We start from the raw sequence: 27,450 nt of genomic DNA, 5'->3' as shown, positions 1-27,450 counted from the left end.
TCATGATGAATAATTGAAAGCAAGGTCGGCATTACTTATACAACCACATTGCCTTTACCTCAACGCCATCATAGCTTCCTAATTCATTCATTTTGGGCACCAGTTTCCCGATATACTCTGCGTATCCCTCACTTTGTGTTTTTTCTTTCTCTAAATATAGAGTCTGGTTAACCCGGGCAGTGATCCAAAACGTCAAATTCTCAGATAATGCACTGGAACAACTGGACCACTACAATAGTGATTGGCGCAGATTAAACGCTTTATAACATCACACAAAGCTCAATGGCTCGTCTTAAAACTACAGTGAAATAAAAACACATACTGCTCGTCTTCTCAGAACATTGCCACAAAGCTAATAGCTTCTCCTTTCCAGATATTGGGCACAATGGACTAAACTCTCTCCTTATGCATCAGGTAGCGGATACCATAATAAGTGTGGTGTTCTAGCAAGTTGAAGTACAGAACACTACAACTGTGATTTTGCACAGCAAGGAAGTTATGGACTAACACTACAATCACATGCTAGCATCTGACTAAACCAGCAAGGCCATGTCAAGGCCAACATAAGCCAGATCACAAAAGAAAAAATTTGCAAGAAAGGCAAAATAACATTTGCCAAGTGAACATCCGAAACACAATGTACAAATGAAGCTTAAACATCAATCAACATAGCAACTCATTATGGTAGAGCCTCATAAGCACCATCTTTTCTGCACACACATTTCCCATGCATCATATCACAGGTAAACGTAATTTAATAGAAATGTAATAAAAATGTTATATAAAAAAAAGTCCTGTTGGCCCCATGTAGAGCGCATTGCATAAAGACACCACCAGTGCACTTACTTATGGGATTTCTTTGCCCCGGCACCATCTGGTCCTCTCCCACAATCAAAGGCCTGGATAGTAAACATATAGTCCTTCTGCAGCTCACAATCCAGCTTCTCTTTGGAGCGGATTAAACCCTCTCCGGTGGCCTTATCCACTACCACGACATCAAACGGGACACTCTGTCCATGAATCTTAAATCCACAAATCTCACCTAGAGGTTCAATAAGAACAGGTTAGTCACAGAACCACAGTGCAGGGCAGTGCAAGTCATACAAAATGAAAAGAAAAATATAGGAAATGACTTGGAGTTCGGCAGCCAGGGGTTTGTGAGGTCCATGGACAAGGCAAGAGCACTGTGCTTTAAGAAGGAAAGAGGCCCGGGGTATTTAGTAAGAAAGAAAAAGCATACATTTGGCTTCCAAGCAACTCGCCGTAATTGCATCCAGTCATGCAGGAATACAAAAGAGAAAAGAATATATGTAGACAGGCATTTCACAGGAGTACTTGGGGGAGACTGGGGCGGGGACTAGGGCGACAGTAGATCTTAGCAGCACACAGCCAAGGTAGATCTAAGCCAAGCTACTGGGAATAGCTGGGCCACTCCATGCATTTTTTTGACCAGAGCAGAAAATGCAGTGTTAGGAGTTGAGAGCAGCTTAAGTTAAAAGATTCAGCACTATAATACAGTAATTCTGTCAAAAAAGTTCCAAAAAGAGGGTGGAAAAAGTCTTCCTGTGTAATAGACCTGGCTAAAATTAGGGAACCAAAAAAATGAAACCACTGGATGAGAATGATAGAAATATCAGCATTTCAGACATCCATTTCAACAAGCGCAAGAAACTTTCACCATGAAGCATTTAGGTGTTTCACGGGTAGATAAATCAAATGTATCCTCTGCCTAATAAACATCTATACAAAATCATGACTGCCTGTACTATGCGCAATACTTCACTAGTACATGGAACAAATGGCATCACTGGGCCTCCTTTCTGTACTTGGTCAACAGTGCGAGAAATCCTCAACGGAGGACAAATAAAAGACAAATAGCCTGCTCCATAGACTGCAATTACTCGGGTGGACATCATTTACATTTGAGCTCTGTGCTGTACCAGAGAGGAGTATACATATGCATGCCTGGCTGACCCTTTATTGTTGCTCAGCAGAGATTTGCCTGGAATTTCCGAATTGAGTGCCCTTATGAGGGGGGATGTTCTCGTATGGTATGGCTTCTCCCTAAGAGATGCAAAGCCAAACTGATACAATCTGTGATCCTAAAGACAACTTTACTCGGGCAGAAGCCCCTTCATTCCACCAAAATATGTGAGTCAGCTCACAGAGCAGATGTCTTCTTTAAACCAATAAGATTTTAGAGGAGACAGAAATAGTCTGTAATTGCTTGGAGTGGAGCAGAGAACCCACATCACAAATTGATGCTCAAAATCCAACAATGACAGAAATACCTCTATAAGCTTGGCTGTTCTGGCACAGCAATTAAAAAAACAGCAAAGCAACAGTGTACTTTCGTTTGTGGACCTGGTTGGGTCAAAGCCCATTTAAGAAAGAGCAAATTATTCTTCAAATATCATTGAAAGGTTCCCATGGAAATTAACGAGGAGACGGAAGGAGCTTTTTTTAAGAGTTTGTTTAAAAGAGATGGGTGATTCATTAAAAATCCAATTAGCACACCTTCAACAAGTGGCTTATGTGGAAAACTGTCAACCTGTAAAAACCTTCCCAAAATATTTTTTGCCCCACGCACCAGTTTCTATATTTCTAGAGATTTCCTTCTGAAATGATAAAACCCTAAAGCAAGACACGTATCTGCTTCTAACCATTTAGAAAAATTGCTTGGTGCTTTTTAAGTAACTTGTAATGTCAACTCGGATCAAGCACGAGAAACTCCTGTATATTTTTCATGGGAGACAGCACCTGTCCAAAGAAGTGGATGCACAGCACATCTTCCACAGATGCCATTACAGGCAACCACTGAACAGGTGTGATTATCTTAAGCTTAGAGGATTTCAGCTCAACCTAATAGGAGTGGAGTGTTTTCTGGAAAAGGCAAACAGAACGAGCTGTAATATTCAATAACAGAACAAATATTGGCGCCCAAAGAACAAACGGGAGTACAATTGATCTTCCAAGAGGGGTCTAGTGTGAAGATCCTGCACTAATAACAGCTCTCAAAATGAATACTCACAAAAGAAAACAGCGCCCTGTGACTTCATTAGCCACAATTAGCGAGTGGTTTAAGGGGAACTGGTCTATAAAAAGAAAACCTGTAGAAGCTCAATTTTTCTTATATAGTGGCCATCGTATGGGCATGGGGCTGTCAGACAATGCAACATCTGCAGCAGCTGGCAAGCACTTTAATGTGGTGTCTAGCAGCATCTGAAGGAGGTAAAGATAAGGGGTGTTCCTGTGGGCACTAATACGGCATACCTAATTCGAATCTCAAAAAGGTACAACTATGAAGAAACACCAAATGTATGCAATTTCGGCCTTGTTGGAGGATAATCTCAGATAGTTTGAGCAGCAGTGTGACATGATCGTTCTTCCCAGTCAATAACCAACTGCAAATGCGCTCTTGCAGCAGGACAATATTACTATTGTAAACCGGCCACTGACCTAGTTCTAGAGGGAAAGAAAGCGGTTCAAAATGCAATCTTGGGTCTATCCTGAAGTAGCAATGGCTAGGCTCTAGAGACAGCTTCGTAGAACCAAACGCAGTGCCACAAACTACCCAAAACAAAAATTGTATTTCACGGTACACATGTGGTAAAAGAGTAGAAGCAGCCCTCTCCAGTTGATGGAAGGAGCAGAGAGTTCTCAAACATGTAGGACACTCCTTCATGTACACTAACAAATCATTGGCTACCATGAGGAAGAGGAACCTCCTCAGCCAGCATCTGCCAGGGAAGACAGAAGAGCTAGGAAGCCCATTGCAATTCACGGAAGGTATTAACCAGTTAGATCTTCCAAATGCATTATTCTGATACTGTACAGTGATCTTGTTTTAATCTCTAATTGATAGGAGATGGACAGACTTTGTTTAACAGAAAAGGCCCAAGGGGCCAAAAAAAGAAATAAATATTTTTAAAAAACAGGCCGCTACATTCACAAAACACATCTACAACCTGCCTCACTTTCAGAAAGATGTTTAAATGGATGTCTGAGGACCGTTATTTCTAACCAAAGGGTTTGGTCACATAACAATTTCCATCAAGATCAACTTGAAAATATAAATAAACTGGGAGCATAAAATGGGGTGAGAGCATGACAGGATCTTCTGTTCGAGTACTGATTCCCCATTTCATAAACAATGTTAGTGGGTTAATAGCCATAAAAGGGATAGAAAGAGCCCTTCATCACCTTCTTTGGTGACAGTCACCTCAAAACTCTCTAAAGGGGGGAGAAAAGATAAACCCAAGTCAGTCATACAGGACAGATCAGAGAGCAGCACAAACAGGAGGAAATGGTCAGAGAACAGTGTTGGATACATCGATGCAGAAGCAGCAGGCAACCGTGGTTGCAGAACACAACTGGAACTCCACTAGTATTCATTTACTTACCAATAGCTTGTCAAGATAATGCATGCCAGGTGAACCTATGCAGTGTCACTACAAACATTGTTTTGCGTGCGTCTTTGACCATGAACAATACTAACAGTTTCTGCATCCTACATGGATGTAGGTTTCCTTTCCATTTCTCTTGGCACTTTGGGAACTCTCTACCCCATAAACGCCACATCGGATCCTCCTGCGAGGCATTTGACATCTTTGGCACAGCATGCAATGGCATCGTATAGAGATCAGTTTTAAAATTAGAAGTCCACTATTCCTAAACAAGACCCCAGTGTACCGTACAGACTTTTGCCTGGTGACCACTGATTTTCTTCTCGTTCATGGCATGCTGTGCAACACTGTTTCAGGGTCATGCTATTAGGCCTAGTGAAACATAATTAAAGTACACTTCTCCAAACACAATGACTTGCATATTAAATAGCGTAAAAGCAATGCACTCTATAGGGTGTGAAGAGTGTGGCTGGGAGAGATGGGATAATAAACCATGGTGAACTTGTGCATGCCAGTCCAAAAGCACCATTACTGGCTTAAAATGTACTGAGTACGTTATCACCACATTATGAATGTGCTTTGTGCGTTTGTCAAACTAACACCTTCAAAGGCTGGAGATGGGAGACTAATACATTTGCATGAGCAGTGCAGATGAATTCATGAATTAGTTAAACTGCTACTTCAGTGGAGTGAAGTTATGACATATCATGCCAACTACCATAATTAAGCACTACACTACTGGAATAACAGGGCAGTAAAACAACTTGGGAGCGCGGACTAAATGATTTACCAAAAAGGAAAGATTTGTTTCCCACGGAAAACCACCTAGTTGGCATAACAGAGGCAGGTTTATAATCCAATATAAAAAGACAAATAACCTTACCTGTAACAACTGTTTTGCAGCTGAACATCATTTTGTAGGTAAATATACTTGGCAAACTCCGGACATCTATTAGCTGTGGCAAGAATCGACTTGTAATAGGTCTTTAAAAAGAATTGCGAGATCTTCCTCCGGAGTTTAATAAGTTCACTTTTTATGATCTAGACTTGAACCCCCATAATGGATCATGCCCCAGTATGGTCGCCTGTCAATCTAAAACCAGCATTCAGCAACCACAGTTGCAGGTTAACATTGTAGTTTTGCATTGCTGGGTGATATTAGTTCTAGATTCACATGCATTGCATAGATTAATAAGTAGTACACTTCTTGCATTTAACCAGATATGCAGGTTAAAGGCTCAAGCAGTCTTATCAAACTTACTTTGTACCACTTCTCCCAGTTGTGACTTGCATCAAATTCCAGCACTTAGACCTCAGTCTCAAACATGCCCCACCAACATTACCAAGGTGATATAAAGACAACTGTAGAGACTTTCCAAGTTGTAGTTTGTGCTTTGGATGTGTCCTGCTAAGGGACATGGAGGAGTGATTTGGGGATCAGAGTAGAGTACTCAGGACATGAGGGAAGGGGGCTTCAAAGGGGGGTCACTACCCCTCTGCCCCCTTAATTCCACCACTGAACCCAATTCAATGCATGACGAGGGATTTGGGGAACTGTGCTGGGAATCAATTCACTGTGCAAGAAGGATTTAAATATACCATGTGTTATGCATGGGGCTCATCAAGTCATTCACATTTATCTCAAGTCGTTTCTGTGGCATTTCTTAGACAGATGGAACAGAGTAATGTCTTTCCTTGCAAAATAGAATTGGAGCAATAGCATTTCATGCACATGGGCCATCCGGCAGCCACACATGTAGGTAGAGGGCAACCTGAGAATTTTCAAAGTAATTGCAACTAACAGATACAGCCAAGGGAACTCAAGATATTAATTGTATGAGATTGTGTCAAATTTACATTTTATTATATTCTGAATTCATCATGTTGCTGCTGCAACTACGACATTTACTTTTCAGTTAATACAAAGACTGGAGTTAGGAGTTTTGGACGATACATCAAAACAAACAATTCAAAAATGTAGTATATTCCAAAACACAAATACATTTGTGCAAGTGTAAATCAAATGCATACAACAAACGTATCGAACAAGCCAAATCTAACACCAAAGAATTGTTTAAAATTTTAAAAGAACTTGAAACTCCTGCTACTCCACCTGACACTTGTACCAAAGATAGCACCTGGTGCTCCAAAATCCAAGAAGCTCTCCTAGGTAAGATTGCCACTCTCCAAATTAAAATCAACAACAAACAATCTAGCCTTCAATCCTACCCTCTACAGATCCCTATACCTACCACAAACCTCTCTAGCACAGACTCTCTGACTCCTTTTAGCTTCTCTCCTCTCTCCATTTTCGAAGTGGAAAAGATCATCACTAGCCTTAAACCTTCCAATTGTCAGGGTGACCTCTGTCCTGCACCTATTATTAAGGAAGCAGCTCACGACCTAGCTCCATTCATCACTACGCTCATCAACTCCTCCTTCAGCTCTGGGATTGTACCGGACAATCTTAAGGATGCGTGGGTCATCCCGCTTCTGAAAAAACCTACCCTGGATCCCAGCATACCCACTAACTACAGACCAATTACCACTGTACCTTTTTTACTAAAAATCCTTGACCGCGCGGCCTACCTACAAATTCAGGAATACCTTGAATCTAATAAACTTCTGGGACTCAGGCAATCAGGGTTCCGGCCTCGCCATGGCACTGAGACCGCCCTTATCGATTTAAAAACGCAGATCGAAGAGCTCAAAGACAAAGGCAAACTGGCGTCATTACTTCTCCTGGACCTCTCTGCTGCTTTTGATCTTGTCAATCACAAAATTCTTTGCCATCACCTCAAATCAGCCGCACATTTCTCAGAAAATGCCACTACTTGGATCAGATCCTTCCTGGATAATAGATCTATGCGCGTGTTTTCCCCACTTGCGGCCGCACCACCCGCTCCGGTCTCTTGTGGTGTGCCCCAAGGGTCTTGTGTCTCGCCCACGTTATATAACGTGTTTACCAAACCCCTTTTCGATATTCTGGACCATTTGGGCGTCACGTATACCAATTACGCTGACGACACACAGATACTAATCCCCATCACAGGAGACTACACAACTGACTCCCGTGCCATCAACGCCATCTACCAGGTCATCCAAGCGTGGATGGCCCAACACGGCCTCTGCCTAAACGATGAAGACAGAGCTCCTCATTCTTGGTTCACCACAAAAACTCACTAAACTCGACCCTGCTTTCAAGTCTTTCACCATTGATGGGAACACCATCCCTATTGCCAAGGACACGAAAACCTTAGGGATTTACATCGACTCAACCCTATCCTTGACTAGACAGTCCAACGCAGTCTCATCTGCAGCAGCGTATACTTGCAAGCTCATCACCGCCTGTCGCCCATTCCTAACCACTGCCAACTGCGTAACCTTGGCCAGGACCCTCGTACTATCCAAGGTCGACTACTGTAATGCCCTCTACCTAGGTACTAATCTCCGCAACTTAAACAAGCTACAAATTGTCCAAAACAATGCGATCAGAGCGGCCCTTAACATTCCTAGGCGCCAGCATATATCCGACACCAGGCGCAACCTGCACTGGCTCTCTATCCCACATCGCATCTCCTTGAAGTCCCTGGCTCTCACACACAAATGCCTCCACAACCAAGCCCCTCGTTACCTGGCAAACAGATTCTCTTTCCACAATTCCACCAGACCTCGCAGAGCAGCCCAAGCCAACTGCCTTGTCATCCCGCGTTTTAATCTCCAAAGATCAGGTGGAACCAGCTTCCCCATCCTGGCAGCCAAACTTTGGAACTCACTCCCCAATGACCTTAGAGCAGAACCTTCCTTCCTGAAATTCAAACACCTTACCAAAGCTTGGCTATCCTCCCAAGACAGCTAATACCAGCTTACTGCCCTACTTGCACTTTGACCTACTTTGCAACCATTATTAACTATCCTGTATATCTCTGCCTTATCTATATGCGCTTGAATGTATACTTTGTAAATTTTTGTAAAACTTCTTGTAATACTCCTGTAATACTCTGTCACATGCCTTGTCTTGCCTTCATCTTGTTGTAACTAAGTTAAGCGCCCGGTTGCCCCTGGGCCTGGTGCGCTATAGAAATAAATAAAATACAAAATACAAATACACCATATTTATTTCATTAGATTGTCGTTGACTAGTTTCAACCACTGGTTAAAACAACTGGATACCTGGCATCCCTCACGAGAGAAAAAATGATACTTTTGTCTTCACTTTATATGACCAGACATATTATTCTTAAGTAAATTTGAAACAGACGTGAAACTGCATCCAGAGTTATTGCATAACAATGAGCAGGAGGAGAAGAACAAGTTACTTCTTACCTTGTAACGTTCTTTCGACGGGATGTTCCTCCGACGTATTCCTCATCTTAGATATCTCCTTCCAGCTCTGCTGGCCTCGGAAAATTTTTTCACTAGAGGGCGCTACGCGTCGACGTCCTCCGAGTCGATGTCCCTCGACAGCCGCCGTATCGACGCCGACGTCATCCTGGCTATAAAGTCTGCGCGCAGTGCCCGTTGCTCATTTCCGTTTTGTAGCCCACAATAATGCTTTCTGGACTAAACTAATCACCCTGAAGGAGCGTAAGCTGCAACAACAAGGGAAGTAGAACTGCGGGGATGGATGGGAGGGTCGATGAGGAATACGTCGGAGGAACATCCCGTCGAAAGAACGTTACAAGGTAAGAAGTAACTTGTTCTTCAGAGGGATTGTGTCCTCCGACGTATTCCTCATCTTAGATAGGCTCCCATAGCAGTATTCTATTATTGGAGGAGGGAGTACTGACTTCATGCGGTCTTCTGTTGATGAATAGAATGCAGTACAGCCCTTCCAAACCTAGTCTCTTGACTGGAGGAGGAATCCAAGTTGTAAAATCGTGTAAAGGTATGGACAGACGACCATGTAGCGGCCGCACAGATGTCTTTAACCGGCACACCTCTTTTGAGGGCCGATGAAGCTGCAATACCTCTGGTCGAATGAGCCCTAAGGTTTTGAGGGGGCTCTTTTCCTGCCAGTTTATAACATTCCAGAATGGCTAGAATTATCCATCTGGAAATGGTCTGCTTAGTTATTGGTAACCCCAGCTTGTGACCTGTGTAACCTACAAACAGCTGGTCTGCCTGTCTTATCCTGGCTAGTCTACTGATGTAAAAACTTAAAGCCCTTCTAGGGTCTAGCCTGTGTAACCTCTCTTCCTCTTTCCCCAGGTGAGGAGGAGGATAGAAAGATGGTAGAGTAATCTTCTGAGTGATATGAAATTCAGAAACCACCTTTGGGAGGAAATTAGGCTTCACTTGCAGGACAACTTTGTCTTTGTGAAAGATAGTGTAAGGGGGTTTACAAGAAAGAGCTTGTAATTCGCTCACCCTTCTAGCATATGTAAGTGCTATTAATAAAACAGTTTTAAGGGTAAGGAATCGTAACAAACAAGAATGGAGTGGTTCCAAAGGTGTGCCCATCAGGAAAGTTAGGACTAAGTTTAAATCCCATAGGGGAACTTGGAATGGTCTTGGGGGATAAACATTGGTTAACCCCTTTAGAAATTGTATTACCAAGGGTAACTTGAAAAAGGATGGTTCTTCCGCAGTGCGCTTAAAGATGGATAGCGCTGCGAGATAGCCCTTAATGGTGCCAACTTGAAGGCCTGAATTTGCCAAATATAGTAGGAAGGACAAAACCATTGGTGTACCACATGAAAAAGGGTTGATATTCTGTTCTCTACACCAGCTGCGAAATCTGTTCCAACGGCAGCGGTATAAAAACTTTGTTGCTGGTCTCCTTGCCGAAAGCAACACCTCCATAACATCATCAGGGAGGTCCCAATCCTTGTACCTCAGCCTTTCAGAAGCCAAGCGTGAAGGTTGAGGGTTTTGATGTCTGGATGGAGAACCTGACCTCCCTTCTGTGAGAGTAGGTTCTCTCTGAGTGGAAGTCGAATTGGAGGGCAGATGGACAAGTCTAGAAGGTCGGGGTACCACGTTCTCCTGGCCCAATCCGGGGCAATTAGGATCATGGTTCTCCGAAATCTTCTCAACCTCCTGATCATTTGAGGAATAACAGGGACCGGTGGGAACGCGTACAGAAGCGGAAACTACCAGTCCACTATGAACGCGTCTCCCAGAGCTCCTCTCGGGGGAAATTCCCTTGAGCAGAACAGATCGCAGTTCCTGTTGAGGCTGGTGGCGAACAGATCTACCTGAGGGGTTCCCCAAAGGGCGAAGATCTCTTGAAGGACTTCCTGAGCTAGCTCCCACTCGTGGGAGACTGTGCTCTGCCTGCTCAGAGCGTCCGCTGTCAAGTTCTTCTCTCCGGCAAGGTGAACTGCCGATAGAGAGATTCCTTCTTGGATTGCCCAAAACCAGAGCTGCATTGCCTCTCTGCACAGGGGCAGTGATCCTACGCCTCCTCTTTTGTTGAGGTAGTGCATGGCCACCGTTTTGTCCGTCATTATCAGGACGTTTTTCCCTTGTACAGCTGGCAGGAACGCCTTCAGCGCAAGTCTGATGGCTCTCAGCTCTAACAGGTTGATATCTAGTCTGGACTCCGATGGAGACCAACAACCGCTGATGGTCAAGTCGTTGGCGTGGGCTCCCCACCCCGTGAGTGAGGCATCCGTGACTACTGTTATCTCCGGCCAGGGTTGCCAAAACTGTTCTCCTTTCAGAATGTTCTCCTGACAGGCCCACCACTGAAGGTCTCGAGCCACCCTGTTGGGAACCTGAAGAAGATCTGTCATTCTCCCTGAGAATTGTGACCACTGAGTCCTCAGCGCCCACTGGAGGGATCTCATTCTCAGGCGAGCCTCTGGCACTTGGAAAATGCAGGATGCCATGAGGCCTAGCAACCTCAAAAAGTCGAAGGCTGGGAGACGTTGGGCATGTTTGAACTTGGTAACCATCTGTAGAATATCTTGAGCCCTCACCTCTGGTGGCGAGGCTTTTCCCAGGGAAGTGTCCAGGATCGCTCCTATGAACTGGAGTCTCTGCGATGGTATCATTTGTGACTTTTTTAAATTGAGGGAGAAGCCCAGTCTGTGAAGGGAGTGGCACACGTGATTTAGCTGGATCTGAGCTTGTTCCGAAGAAACAGCCCTGATCAACCAATCGTCCAGGTAGGGGTAGACGTGAATCCCTTCCCTCCTTAGACTTGCCGCCACTACCGACATTTACTTGAAGACCCTCAGGGCGGAGGTCAGCCCAAATGGCAGCACTCGAAATTGATAGTGAGAGTTGCCAATTGCGAACTTCAGGTATTTCCTGTGTTTGAGATGGATAGGCACATGGAAATAAGCGTCCTGAAGGTCCAGAGATACCAACCAGTCCTGGAACTGAAGGGCCTGGAGGATCTGAGAAAGAGTGACCATCTTGAATTTCTTTTTCCTGAGGAATTTGTTCAATTCACGCAAGTCCAAGATGGGTCTCAGTCCTCCGTCTTTCTTTGGAATGAGAAAGTAAGGGGAGTACCAGCCCTTGTTCCTCTCCGCTACAGGTACCGGTTCTATGGCACCTTTCTCTAGCAGGTCCAAAATTTCCTGCAAGAGGAGCGGATCTGGAGCTTTCTGAGAGCTGATCCCCGGTGGATGACTCTGAGGTATACGTAGGAAAGGTAGGCAGTAACCTTGGGCAACTGTCTCCAATGCCCAAGCATCTGACGTGATAGCCTGCCATACCGCCAGATGTTGAGTCAACCTTTCCTACAGGTGTCCTGTGAGAGAAGTCCTCAGAGTGGTTTTGGGGCGGCTGATGCAGATGTCGATGGTAAAGAGGCACCTGCTGTTGCTGCGGCTTTTGAATATCTACCCCGTCCACCTCGGGTAGTTCTTCTTTGTTCCCTTTGAGCCGGTCGTCCTCTACCTCTTCCGAATGTGGAGTAGAAGCGAAAGGACTTGCCCCTCGCAGAGGTTCCTGTGGGACGAAAAGGTGTCTGACGGATTGCAGCGCCTAGGGATTTGGCTGCTGCCTTTGAAGTTTGCAGTTTCTCTAAACTGTCATCCGCCTTTTTCCCGAACAAATAAGAGCCATCGAATGGCATGTTCAAGAGCCTGGCTTGCACATCTGGGGCAAAACCAGACTTTCTCAACCAAGCGAATCTCCTGGTTGTTGTACTTGCCGCCATTGCTCTGCTGATACTGTCAGCCGAATCAATGCCCGTCTGGAGGGATTCGCACATAGCGTCTTTACCGTCCTGTATAATATTCAGGAACGCATCCCTTTCTTCTCCCTCCGGGATGCAGTCAGCCGCTGTAGAAGCACACTCCCAAAGTGTATGGCTGAATCTAGCAAGGGTGCAAGTAGCATTAACAGATTTTAACGCCATGCTACATGCCGAAAAAACTTTCTTTGCCATAGTATCATATTTTTTATCGTCCCTGTCCTGTGGGACGGTAGGATAAGCCGTTTTGACATCGGTAGAGGATGCTGCCTGTACCACCAGACTTTCTGGGGATGGATGTTTAGACAAAAACTCCGGGTCTGTAGAGGATACCCTGTACTTTGTAGACAGTTTTTTATTTACTGCCGGTACGACATCTGGGGTTTCCCAGTTTGTCATGATCTTCCTCTGAAGAGCTTTATGAAAAGGCACCACAGGATCCTCCTGTGGGCCTTTTTCAAGAATATCCGTGAGGTCATCTTGTTGGAAAGATTGTGAGGGTGCAGACCACCCCATAAACTCTGTGATCCTGGCCATTAAGGCTCTATAGGGAGTTTCAGCATGTTCCCCCGGGTCTGGCCTAGCAAACTCCACCTCAGGGGAGGTGTCTAACCCACTTGCCTCATGTAAGGAATCATGAAGATCCTTTAACCTGCGTTCTTCAGAGGGAAATTCCTCTCTAATTGGGGTTACAGGTCCCTGCAACTCAAATGTGTCTTCCTGTTCAGACAATTCACTCTCTTCCATAATTGAGGACATGGTTCTCAATTGTTCTGAACTCAAAGGGTGTAAACCCCATTTCCAAGGCAGAGGGTGCCGAACTTGTCATAATCGGCCCCGAAAGCGTGATTTCATCATATTTTTGCGGAATTCCTCCCATTCAGCCCGGGAACTATGTTTCGTGGGGCACGGGATTCTCTTTAGCGAAACAGAGGAAGAGGAAGACGGAGAAGGGGATCTTCGACGTCTCCTCTTCGAGTGCTTCGATCTCGAGGAGTGATGAGACCCACTCCGAGATCTGGAGTGCGAATGGTGACGAGGAGAAGAATGTCGACTTCGTCGAGGAAGAAGAAGCTTTAAAAGTCTTACCTTTCTCCAGCTTCCCCCTACGCTCCTTCAGGGCCTTAGCTGTCATGGACATACAGTCCTCGCACTCCGAACAATGGTGTTCAGCTCCCAAACACCACAGACAAACTCTGTGAGGGTCAGTCAGCGACATCTTTTTCCCACAATCTCGGCATTTTTTGAAGCTGGATCGAGGAGTTGTCGGTTCCGGCGAAGAAGCCATCGAGTACGGATCGAATAACTCGAGGTAAATAGGTTTAACTCTGACAAAACTGAGTAACGGTATTCCGAGGCACTGAGTAAGCACGGAAAAACGGAACTGAGCAACGGGCGCTGCGCGCGGCCTTTATAGCCAGGATGATGTCGGCGTCGATACGGCGGCTGTCGAGGGACATCGACTTGGAGGACGTCGACACGCAGCGCCCTCTAGTGAAAAAATTTTCCGAGGCCAGCAGAGCTGGAAGGAGATATCTAAGATGAGGAATACGTCGGAGGACACAATCCCTTCGAATAAGATATTCACTGAATGTCTTCCTTACGACTGAGTAATTCTCCCTATCCAACTGAATTTGTAATACAGCCACCAGTGTGTTGGGCATCATACAATTAATTACCGATCTGGACCGTCAATAAGTGCTCGCTCTGAGAGTCTTTCCTTCGGCATCCACTTGCCGTATTGGGCACTACAAAACATTAATCTCAAACAGAGCTAGGAAGCAGCCCGAGAGTAACCAGGAGTTGAAAGGGAGCGGTCAGATGGCATGGGGCACTTTTTCACTGCAGGTACGAGGCTGGAAAGGGAAGGAGGGACCAGAAACAGTGCTACAATTTAAGTGACAGAAGTGTTCATCCAATTAGTGTGTGCCCGATTGACATGCAAGGATGATGCACAAACCTGATTGGATGAACACTATGCAGGAAGAAAACTACAAGCCAAACTACTTTATATCCTTACAGAAATCTGAAATCCCATCTACATAGGAATACTTTGGTCAACTTTCAGGAAAAACTCAAAAGCAGGTCACAACTTGTCAGACCAAAGTGCAGAGATGGTTAGTGTAGCCATTATCCCTATTGCTGCCATTTCGTTTTTTAATCTGTAACACCACACCAAACCCTGGATTGATGTACTTCAGTCTTTGAAGTTGAACGCTCCTTCTTACAGACTCCTGTCAGATTAATGAGATTCTAGTTATCATAGGCATACATAACTAGCTAGAGAAGTGACAAAGACTGAAGGGAGGATAATGTGGACACTTGTGGGTCAAGTGGCCGAAAGGGAAGTGCGACAACTTGAGGTTAGACAGAAATTGAAAAATTGATCAAGCCAAGTGCCAGATCAGTTAGAACCATGGGGCATATATATATTCCAGAACAAGGGTCTTACCAAGCCCAGTCCAGCAGATGTGCCATGTGCAATAAAGAGTTCATCAAACTACCTCAAGAGATCACTACAGTAGTTTTGTCTAAGGTCCCCATTTTCCAGCATACAGTTGGAGTAGGCGTTTCAACACCACATTATTCGGACAGCGGTAAACATGGTACCATTTCCCCCATTGGTCAGCAGTGACCACAGACACTCCTTTAGAAAATTCTTTGGACACATGCTTATGCTAAATGGTGTTCCCTTGAACGCACAGAATTTCTTACCTTCTGTAACTGCAGGTACTTTGTGCTTGAGAGACGTTATACAACATTATAGTGAGCATAATGGGGAATCTACAGATTTGATCTCTTACCATTGCTGGAGGAACCCTCTGTGCACACCCAGTGGGGGTGGGACCTGGGGGTGGAGATCACAGACAACTCATGTGCAGGAAGGCCTATACATCTTCGATAGCGGTTCTGTCATTTCATCCACTGGTGCAATTTCGATTTTTTTTTTTTTAAATACTTGTTTTGCCGAAAAAAACTCATTGAAATAGATTTTTTGGGGGCGGGGTTCCCCACCCTCCCAAACCACCTCCCCATCCCCTATTTTTTTTTTTAACCTATTCCCAACCCTGCCACCCCCTTATATATACACTTTTCCAACCCCCTATATATTTCGAGTTTTTTCGTAATAAAATCCATCGAAATTGCACCAGTCGATGAAAGAACTTTATACCGCTTTAACCACAAGGCCCAAGCCATTAGGCTCTTCCATAAATGGCACTACACCCCAGCCAAATTATCCAAAATGTACTCTTAAGTGAAAGCAAGGTGATGGAAAGGGTGCCAAGTGATTGGAGACGACGTCACATGTGGGGGGCATATCCAGGGGTTTTGGAAGGAGGTCCTAGCATGGATAAAGGCCCTGGATGGTATCAGAAGACGCGTGTCCCCCACTGTTTGTTTTCTTTGGAATAGGGGAGGGAGATAAGGAGAAGTCTCTGAACCACATGACACCCCCCTAATCGTGGACGTGAGGGGGTGTGTAGCCCCATACTGGAAGAGGTCTCAGATGCACTACAAAACGAGAATGGCAACTCTAAGTATGGGATATTTATGACAAGGAAAGGCTAACAAGGTTGTTGGACAAGGCTAGTGACAACAGACGAGATATAGCTGCTATTTACCATGTAATACCAGCCGTTTGGCGAGGTTGAAGGATGTAGAGATGGCCCAGCCACCAGGGGTAGTGCAAAAAGGTGTAATAATACACATAACTCGGGGGGGAAGCCCAGGGGCAATGTGCTCGCCTTGGAAGCAAGACGACTTGGAGCAGCACAGGTTCGATCCCCAGGTCCGCACTTAGAAACCTCTGGGTATTAAGCGTGTTATAAATAACGAATTACAATATACATATAACGGTAAGGGATACTGCCGGGAGAGAGGGGACACGGGGGAGTTCACTATGGTGGTTGTTTGAGTTAATGTGTCTATGTAACTTTATAAAACTGCAATAAAAATTTGATTTTCAAAAACAAAATTCAGTTAGTGAATATGTCTTGCAAAAGATAATGCGACTTAAAATTCTCTAAGGTCCTTTAAGGCAGACATGGCCACGTCAAATACTTTTTGATCTCATCTTTCAGGGAAAAGTGTTAGTCTGGCTTTCGGCATCAAACCCTGTGCGCATTCATCGCCAGGGTAGAGTACAGGTGTGGTACTGCCTTCCAAAGATGCAGTCCTTTGCCGGTCAAAGACACTGGGGGATTGCAGGCATTGTCAGGTCGGCAGCACTGGAAAACTCTGTGGCCTTAAATGACTTGCTTCACTGGCTCAATATGGCATTGTGGTACTGCAGCAGCAATGGCTTTGAGCACGAAGAAGTTAGTAACCAGGCAGGCAATATCAAGTTAGGAACGTTAGAAAACAGGCAGATCAAATGTGGCATGGCAAAGTTTCAGTGTAGAGCAAAACTCGGGTGCAGAGACAGTCGCAGCCGAAGAGGACTCGGGCGGTTCTCTTGGAGGAGCGTGCACAGCGTCCGATTTGCCCACATCAGCATAGAGGCTGTTTGGAGCTGCAGCGAGAGCCATGGGTTGATTCCAGAGTTATTTGGATAGTATGAACCTCAGCCCAAAGTCTCTGCGGCAAGGAGAGTTCTTTCTACAGCCGTTCTCGACGAGGACGTTCTGTAGAGAGCACTTGCTGCACACAACCCTACAGATAAGGGGTATAATCTGCCACTTTTACTCCAAATAAATGAGGAAATACTCCCAAAATATAAAATATTTACTCACAGCAAAATAGGACACAGACATGTCTCTCATCCTGCTTTCACCCGCGCAGCTCAATGGATACATTTGCATTAGCAGTGCGCATATAGGGCCACAGGAAAAAAAAAACAAGTATTACTGCCTGATCTGAAGAGATAAAAAAGCATCTTTTAATGTGCATGAATAACTTGGTACAAAGAAATACTTATTACAAATCATTTCAGTTCTACAGTTAGAACATATTTTTACTCGCTTTGGGAATGTAGCTTCTATTTTTATTCCCTAAAAAATGATTTTATTCTCAGCTTTAAAAAAAATAGGAAGTAAAATACTCTCACTTCAAATGCTTACCTGGAGAATTGCTGGCATGGATCGGTCAATTCCAGGTAGCAGGGTCCAGAGTACCAGTTTTTCAGTTGCAGTAGTACTTTTTCAGCCAGTTGGGCCATCCCAAACAGGCCCTTGTAATTGTTCGAGAGAAGAGTTGCCCTCTTGCTTGGAATTCACCTCTCTGGCAGAAGACTTTGGAGTACTAACAATAGGTTCCATTGAATCTTTCCAAAAGGTTGCAACAATTATCAAGAGAGTCTCACAGGCACCCTTACATAGGGAAAATGGTACCACAGATTGGTCCAGAGCTAGACTACTAAGGATCCAAATACAGGATGCCCTAACAAATGGATGTTGCCTTCTGATGTCCACACCCTGTGTGCCTTGTCTGCAGAGATTGGGGAGGGAAGACAGGAATCTGGGAGCCCTAGAAAAATCCAAGATGGCAAGAACAGCAGCCCCCCCTCCCCCACCCCGCGGACTGAAACTTTCCTCTGGGCTGCTCTGACTCCACCTACATCAAAAGGTCTTCAGTAATCGGCATTCTGTTTTGAGGTGGACACTGTAGTGACACATTTCTTTGATGTAACATTTCTCAAGGGACCTCCCTGGGAGTGTTCCTGTTGACCAAGGAATGTGACAACCCTCCTCACGGGGGCCAACACGAGGGCATTCATCAGGGCTTGACCCAAAATGGTTGATATGGTACACCCCGACAACTTAATACACACCAGGACCCGTCAAGAATGATTCACTATCCAGCAAGCTGACAAATGGCATCACATGCTTGTGGCTGTAAAACTAATGTTTTTATTGTATATATAGTTTAAAAAACCTTTATAGATATTATATTTAAAAAAACATCTTTACCATTTCATTACATCTCACAATACATATTCCTTTACTTCTCCCCTAAAATCTTATAAACAACTTTAATACAGTGCACTCCAGCTATGATCACTAGATCATTAGAATTCTTGTCCATAGGCTGTTTGGAAACACCTGCCCCGTCCCGTGTGATTTATAAACCTACTTAACAATTGTATTCTACTCAAACCATTTTTCTGTCATTACATGATTATGTGTTTCCAGGTTTTCATTTCCCCTTCTTTGCATAAATGACATCTCCTAAAACTTTTTGGGATGCTCAGACGAGGACCTACTATCTCTAATGCATACAGCACTTTTAGTCTAAACCGTAAAAATATTTCCTGGAAATGTTTATCTGGGCATCTTTTAAAGTAATTCGGTAAAGTGTTACATTTCCTGTAAATATTACAGTATTCAATACATGATTTATATTTCCTCACCAGGTCATTCTATTTTACCCAGTCATAGGTCCTAAGTACGCGTTTTACCTTGAACAGATCAAAAAGGTCAAAATTTTCAGTGAGGATCCCATTTCATCCAATAGGGTCCTACTATCTGCGGGGGGGAGGGGCATCCATTAAAACTTGAGAGCAGTTTGCGATTAAAAATAATGTTCAGTACTTCAAAGAGAAAGCCCCCTGCTGGGATTTAATATTTCATTTAACATCCATTTTTTCATCATTACTATGAAGTGGGTAGAATGAATACCAAACTCCACCCGAAAGAGGGCTATAGGGATAGACATGGGTAGAACAAATAACCTAATCTTAGCCACCATATTAAAAACAAGACATGGCGCCTATGTAAATATTCATCTGCCACAAGCTGCTGGGAAACCCATTATATTTTGTGCAAGAGGTGCATACAGTTATAAAAGCCACTTCTGTCTGTCGGCACTTCCAGAAGCTGTGTTGAGGAATGCACATGTGACCTTGGACACTGCTCTGCTGCCACTGTAGGACAGCTGCTGTGGATGTCATAAGACTGACACAGCAAGGTATATGAAAGTTATGATTTTGGGCAGTGAACATTATGAAAGTGGGGTCCGATTAGCAGACCTCATTTTAGGTAACAATTAACCATTATCATTTCAACATTAAAAATGAAAACGCTATGGCTATTCCACCCTTGAAGATGGCCTTCTGTCACAGTGTTGCAAGGTTTTGGAGCTTGAGATGCCCCTGGCCACAAACTAATGTATTTGAATACGCCAATACTTCCCACTCATGTTGGTGAACAGAATATTTTTGCCCATGTATACACATGTGCCTATGTACCAGACTTCAGTTTGTAAAATCTGCTCTGAGATCAGAGTGATTCTGTATTGAACTGAGCAGTGATGCGTCTTGAAGGGACACGAAACACAAAAATTCTGCACCCTCTTTAACTCACTGGCTGCAAGATGCAATGTACTCCTGGTCATGTCTGTTCGGATGTGGACTACCTTACAGGTCAGCACTTTCTGAAACAAACCGATAGCATCCCTCAGCCTCATCCCTTGATACATTTATATACATTTGACTTTCAGCCATAATTACACCCCTTCTGGTCCGCTTTGCTTGTGCACCAATTCTTTGCATTGATATGCCCTTATTCCAGCTCCCCCCAAACCTCCCATCAAGGATGCATTGGTATTGGGGTTACTTGCGGGAAGTGGCTGTGGACTAATTTATTCTAGATTCGCACCATGCCACCATTTTAATGCCTTTACCACCATCACAGTTATGAGTAGATCTTCCAAATTTCTGATCTCTCAGATTCACAGATAGCCAAACTTCTAATGGTCATTTGGTACTAGACACAGGGATGCCGCCATTGTGCTAACCCCATCACTCTTGAAAGTCAATGAGGCAATCATGCTGTCTGCCAGCAAATATCAAGTATCCACAGCCTAGAGATTTGCCACCAGAAGCATAACCTCCATATCAGAACACACCCCTAGTTTCTAGTTCCATTTATAGATTTCTCAGGATTGTTGGATAAACTTAAACATGAGACACCTCAAAGAAAAAAGGAATCCCAGTTATAAACTTGGTGTTCAGTGACCCACAGAAACTATTCTCCATGTGTGGGGGGTAAACAAATAGTTATTTTTACATCACCTAATCCCCAAAACAAATAAGGACATTGAAAATTACCAAAATGGGAGCAGTCCCATTTCGACAATCCTCAAAATGTATCCTTTACTGAAATGCCTAGAACGAGGTTTGCTTTGCATTCAGCGTTATTGGTTCTTTTCAGTGAAGCTGCTGCAGACCAAACAGAGGGTTCAACACAGATATGAAAATCTTTGCAAAAATAATAGCAAACAGGTTTCTACCGTTTATGCCGCACCTGGTACACGCAGACCAAAGTGGTTTTGTCCCTGGCCGTTCTACTGCACTCAATATCTAGCATCTATTCAATTTGATGTCCAGAATTGACCCGAAGGCTGACGCTGTAGCAGTCACGCTAGACGCCCAGAAGGCCTTCGACATGGTTTCATGGCAATACTTATGGGCTGTGCTGGGAAAAATGGGAATAGGACCAAATATGATCTGCTATATAAAATTGCTATATGCAGGGCCAATGGCCAGGGTGCTGGTCAACTCCATTGTCTCCTCTCCCTTTACACTACACAGGGGCACCCGCCAAGGTTGTCCATTCTCCCCAATCCTTTTTGCGCTCGCCATTGAGCCCATGGCGGACCATATTAGGGACCGACATACCCGTAAAGGTATTCGTTTACAAGATACACCTGAGATCATCTCGCTATATGCCGACGATGTACTCCTATATGTGAGAAACCCTTCCACATACCTAGACCCGATCATTCAGGACATTACAAAAATTGGCACGTACTCTGGCTTTACTATTACCTACTCTAAATCCGAAATATTCCCACTCACTGCGGCAACCCAACAACCGTCATGTGAATTCCCTTCACGCTGGTCCCCTGCAGGCATAAGGTATCTAGAGGAGCAAGTGTCATTAACCAAAACCTCCTTACTGAAAGATAACTGAGACAACAGCCCAGCTCATTGAATCCAAGATGCTCAGATGGTGCAACCTCCCGCTGTCCCTGGCGGGCAGACTGTCCCTAGTTAAAACGAACGCGGTCCCCAAGCTCCTCTATATTTTCACCAAAGTACCAATATGACCTGGGAACCAATATTTCAAGAGGCTGCACCTGTCGTGCGCCCAATTCCTCTGGCACTCTGGGGCCGTCCGCAAGAAGTGGCAACATATGTCCCTACCCTACAAAAAAGGGGGACTCACAGCCCCAGATTTAACCCTATACTGGACCGCAGCACAGGCCCAACATGCCACGCACTGGTACGCACACACAAATCCGCCCCCTCATGTCAAATTGGAGGTACTTGCTGGTGGCGGGACCAACATCATGACTCTGCTATTACACCGCACGTTCCGGTCAGAAGCCCCAGCAGACCCCGTGGCCACCACAATTAGAGTGTGGAATAGGATCCTGAACTCTGACCAAGGACAACTTCCATATTATAAATGGCTTCCCATATGGCAATTCCCAGGACTCTCCCCCACCCACGACAAACCCTTCCTACAACATTGGGAGAACCTGGGCTACCGAGCATTAACTGATTTGTTCCCCAACAGGAAATGTATCACTCCCCAAACATGGCAACCCGAACATTCCAACTCAGCACTTGAGTTTTTACAATACTTTAGGTTGAGAGCGGCGGTACGTGCAATGTGGCCCTCCTACCCAGACGAGCCCCCAGACTCACCCGAACTTCAATACATAGCTAATTCCCCAGGCGGCAGGGGCATAATATCTTCTCTGTATAAAATGCAGCTGGAAAAACTAGATAATGCATCCCTCAAACCACGTGAGGCATGGGCTAGAGAACTGGAGATGGAAATCACTGACGGAATGTGGGGAACAATGTGTGGTCATACACGCAAAGTCTCCCTTAGCGTCAGATTCCGCTGCATACAATATAAACTCCTTAACAGACTTTACTACACGCCGCATAGAGTAGCGAAATTCACACACACCCCGACTCACACATGCCCGAAATGTCACTCTGGAGAGGCTGATCATATGCACATGTTCTGGTCCTGTGCTGCGTTGAGTGTGTTCTGGATGGGGGTAACGGGAGCGCTATCTGAAATCATTGGATCTCTAGTACAGCGTGATCCACTAGCCCTGCTGTTTGGGATGTGGACCGCAGAAAATGAAGAAAAAAAAAGTCGACATTTTTTAATGTAAGTGCTATTGTTGCTAAAAGATGTATACTACAATGCTGGAAGCGCCGCTCCCCCCCCCCCTGACCCATGAGATGTGGCTAAAAGCCCTAACGTGGGTACAAATGTGTGATGAAGAGTATATCGGATCCCTCCCAATGACATCCCGCCCCAAAAATATATGGACCGAGTTCTGCAGCTATCTGAATAATAGAGACATGGCTGAGCGTGATTCCGCCCCCCCCCCCCCACCGGGTCCGCCCGGCTCACCATAGGTGCGTAGGTATCTGGAGCGGTCAACCTTCCCCCCCCCCCCCCCCAATTCTGTACCGTTGTATAAAATGCTTGATGGGATGCCCTAATGTGCTATTATGACTCATGGCGTGCTTCTGTGTAATGTATGCTGCACCTGTTGTAACTTTCTGCCAATAAATAAAAGTTTTAAAAAAAGAAAAAAAACGGAGGATTGTGAGTCAAGGCTGTGAGCATTGGGGGCTCCCAGCCATCAACATTGGGGTGCGGTAGGTGGGGGCCTTCGTGCAGGCAGCCTTACGGCTGGCTGATGGTCGTAATTTCTTTTTCTTCACAAAACAACTTGGACAATTCTGAAATAGTTGGATAATGCACAGCATGTGCTTGTACAAGACATAAATGCATGCTGCACAAAAATCAAGCATCCACTTTAACAACTTACCCATAACCAAGCAAAATATTACCTCTTTCCAGACAGGTTTGCGTGCGGTTTTAAAAAAAAAAAAAAAAAAAAAAAAAACTTGGGTCTGGATGAGGCCTTCTCCCGATTGAGTAAAAGAAATGACAGCTCTGAAATAAGTTCAGTCCGGTCACTACTCATCTTGTGTGCTGTGACAAATCTGGACAATTCATCTCTTCTCCCCAGAAGGGAGCCATCCACCTTGGAGGCTAGGGCCTGCTTTCAAGACCCCCTCCCTAGGGTCTGGACAAGTGGGACCTTACTGGGAGTGCTCCCCTCTCGGGGACAAGAACTCCCAGTCCAATGAGGACATCCCTGAACGAACTACATTGTCCACCTTCACTGGACTTGAAAAACGTTTGTTCTCATATTTTAACTACAACTACCAGCAATTATTCTTCCACCCGGTTGGCTTCAGGTAATGATGGGTTTCATCTGAAAACCGCTGTCAAGGAAAATGAAGACCTTTTGCAATTGCGATGACGTACTTAAAACATAGTAACTACTGTGAATGGATAGGAACCTCCTATACAGTGAGCAACTCCTATGGAGGGAGGAGAATCATCGATATGCAGAGTTTGAACCTCTGTGGCTATGTCCTGGAGGGGCACAGCTAAGTCCATTCAGGACGCAGGCTATGAGGCAGGTGCTCTGATCGAGCAAGAGACTCCAGTCAGGAGCAGAACGAAGACTAGAAGAAACTGTCTCTCATAGCAGCGCAACCACTTGAGGGCCTGGCACCCAGCAAGAGATGCCGAAAGAAAGAAAGGAGCCATAGTCCCCGAATTCCATACAGTTATGTGCCGGTACTGAGATGAGCATGAACAGGGAAGTGAAGGCTCCCAACATGAGGATGCCAGTGAAGGTTGTAAACTTTGGCGTCAAAGACTGCTGAAGCCATCCACGGAACGAGAGGCTGGGAAAACAGAACTGGCAGAACACCCAGAAAACGCAGAGTGAGAGAGATACGAGTACTGCATATCACAGCTGTAGAAGCCGCCAACAGTATGAAAGTCTGAAAGAGTGGAATGGGCACACAACCCAAGTCAAACAGAGGGGCAGAGATTCGACCTTTGTATATCAAGGCTGGGGAAGCCACCCTAAGTTCAAGAATCTAAGAGAATTAAATGGGCACACACCCTATCAACAAGAGTGAAAGTGAAGGCTGGGAAAGCCACAAAATATGAGATGAATTGGACAGAGTGCCAATAACCCTACCAAAGAGCCACAAATTTGGGAAGTCCCAGCCCTGCAAAGGTGGGATACAGAGAGCTATATGCAAATTGATCCTGGAAGGATTTAAACATTGGTAAAAAGCTGAAGTGATCCTGGATGGGGTATAGCCAGTGGTAAAAAGCTGAAAACCAGGAGAAAAATTAGTCTTATTCACAAATGGGGAGGAGACCACAATCCAGAAAACATTTATAATTTATATCGACAAACTCGATACAAAGATTGTGAACTGTGCAAAGCCATTCTAAAGAAACTCTGACAGTAATAATAAGTCCTCTACGAGTCGGGCCAGGCAAAAACCCAATCCAAGGCTATAGTGCAAACCACTTTCTTTTTAATTAGATTTTCTAAAGTGGTGGGGCCAGTTAGTAACTAGGAATTTGGATTCAGGGTTCTAATTTTCGGACTTCGACGAGCAGCGTTAGTTTTTATTTCAAAGGAAGGAAACTTCTGTCATAGGAATGGGGCCAGATACGCATTTTTTTTATTTGAATAAACAAATTTGCACCATGACTCATTGTAGTCCGAGTCCTCCTCCTGGTTCGCCACAGTGCACATAAGTCAGTCCTTGGCCAAAAAAGCAAATTTAGTGTGTAAGGAAGGGAGTATTGTGCCCATTAAAGTGATAGCCACAGTATGTAACAAGATAGCATGCAACCACTGAAGGCTGGTATCTACGGTGAGGGGGAGAAGGAGGAGGAGGGCATAGCCCAGATGAGAACTGCACCAGCGGGTCAGCAATATGTACTGGACCAAAGGTCATTCATAAAGTAGGCATGCGTCCCAAGTGTCTGGTTATCCCAACAGCAGAATTTTTTTGCTTCTCTTATCTGGGAGACATATTTCCAAAACACGCAATTACTTAAAAATGAGGTGTTAATACACACCCATACGGTCCCCTTCGTCCTCAAAATAATTGACATAGTAGCTTATCTTCAAATTCAGAACCATCTTGAAACCAACCACCTGCTAGGCTCCAAACAATCCGGATTCAGACCACAACATGGTACGGAAACGGCACTAATTGATTTAAAGACTCAAATCGACAAGCTGAAGGAAGAAGGCAAAACAGCTATGCTGCTCCTCCTCAACCTATCTTCAGAATTTGACCTGGTGGATCATGCAGTGTTATGCAAACACCTAGTATCAGCCGCCCATTTCTCGAGTGATGCTATAGCCTGTGTACAATCCTTCCTAGCCAACCGTACGATGAGTATTCGCCCCCTCAGCACCCGCAGACCCAATCCAAATCACCTGTGGCGTTCGACAGGGATCATATGTGTCACCAACAATGTATGACATCTTTACCAAGCCACTTAGACAAATTGGACAGACTGGGTGTCAACTACACTAATTATGCAGACAATACCCAGATCCTCATACCCCTTTTGGGCAATTTTGACGAAGACACAACCTTGGTAAACAAGATATACCTCCTCATTCAGGCATGGATGGCATCTCATGGCCTCTGCCTGAACAACGATAAAACGGAGATCCGGATTCTGGGCTCGGATGCGAACCTAAAATAACTTAGCCCCAGCAACGCCTCATTCAACATTGACACAATGTAATTAAAGCAGTAACTGAGGTAAAAACATTCAGATTTTACCTAAACTCTACCTTATCACTAAAAAAAAAAAAAAATAGCATCATCAACCGCCTATACCTGCAAACTTATTATGGCCTGCAAATCCTTCCTTTCCAAAGCTAGCTGCATCACACTCGCCAATGCACTAATAATGTCCAAATTACATTACTGGAACGCTCTATACACAGGGGCTAACAAATACATTTTAGATAAAATGCAAACATTACAAAATAATGCCCTCAGAGCAGCTCTGAACATACCCAGTAGAGAACGCATCTCTAACATCAGAAGAGACCAGCACTGGCTAAAAATTAGTGATAGGATCCTCCTTAAAACTGTATCCCTCACCTTTAAATGCCTGAACAATGCGCCACCCCCTAATCTCTTAGACAGAATGATCAGAAGAACTTCGATCCGCCTTATGAGATCATCCAACTCGCAGTGCTTAGAAATTCCTAGATTTAAACTTTCCAAATCTAGCGCAGCCAGCTTCCCAGTTAAAGCGGCCGTAGCGTGGAATGCACTCCCCCCTAGCCTTCAGAACTGAACAGCCATACCTTAGAATTAGACTCAATATGCTAAACTGGTTTCGATCTAATGACAATACTGGCTTGTTTTGCTGTACCCATATGTGCATTTGACTACCAGACTACTCTTATCATGCATCTATTGTAACTGGATACTGTATTGACCTTTGTACTTGTCCTTCTGTATGTTACCTTGTACCCCTGGCACTCCCAAAAAAATTAAAAATTGTACATATTAAATGAACAACCTTGTACGCAGCTGCATATGCCATTCTGCTTTCCCCATGCTACTAGAGTTCTTATTACGAGCTGCAGCACAAGCCCAGTCCGCGTCTTAATGAAGTGGAGTGGCTTGGGGGATCCATGAACATTGCCAGGGCCTCCAGCAAAATATCAATCACAAGGCAGTGTCGGAGATGAAAAGCAAAATGATTTGAGATATTTCCATGAGAAGCACCCAAAGTTTTGATTGTTCACAAATCCGCCCCTCATAAGAAAGGGAAGCAGAAACAGGTCACGGCTCAAACATTGTGGGCACGGACACCCCATGGACTCGCATCTGAGGTCAATCTCATTTGTACGTTTTAGCAAGAAGGGCAAGGCGTTCCCTATGCAGTTACACGTTTGCGCTCCTTCGGCATTCCTGCTGCTTTTGATGGGCCAGTATTGGCATGCAGTTCGCACACAACCTTCAAGGTGAATGTACAACAGACGGCT

The 27,450-nt window shown here is 44.8% G+C and overlaps 1 protein-coding gene across 4 annotated transcripts in view; it reads right to left on the bottom strand.

Annotated features, from left to right (window-relative positions):
* The window catches only part of CLSTN1 (calsyntenin 1), an 842,090-nt gene that overhangs the window by 516,888 nt on the left and 297,752 nt on the right, over positions 1-27,450 (bottom strand). For 2 of the 4 annotated variants that reach the window (XM_069610015.1, XM_069610017.1), the window contains exons 3-4: positions 4,204-4,233; positions 847-1,042 (exon numbers count right to left, since the gene is read on the bottom strand). In XM_069610015.1, the coding sequence (XP_069466116.1) occupies positions 847-1,042; positions 4,204-4,233 (226 nt within the window). The remainder of the gene's footprint in view (positions 1-846; positions 1,043-4,203; positions 4,234-27,450) is intronic. The other 2 variants (XM_069610016.1, XM_069610018.1) reach the window with 1 other exon arrangement.

The sequence above is a fragment of the Ambystoma mexicanum genome, chromosome 8, assembly GCF_040938575.1.
Source record: "Ambystoma mexicanum isolate Mex_15411 chromosome 8, UKY_AmexF1_1, whole genome shotgun sequence".
Lineage (NCBI taxonomy): Eukaryota > Metazoa > Chordata > Amphibia > Caudata > Ambystomatidae > Ambystoma > Ambystoma mexicanum.
This window is presented reverse-complemented; position numbering and strand designations above follow the sequence as displayed.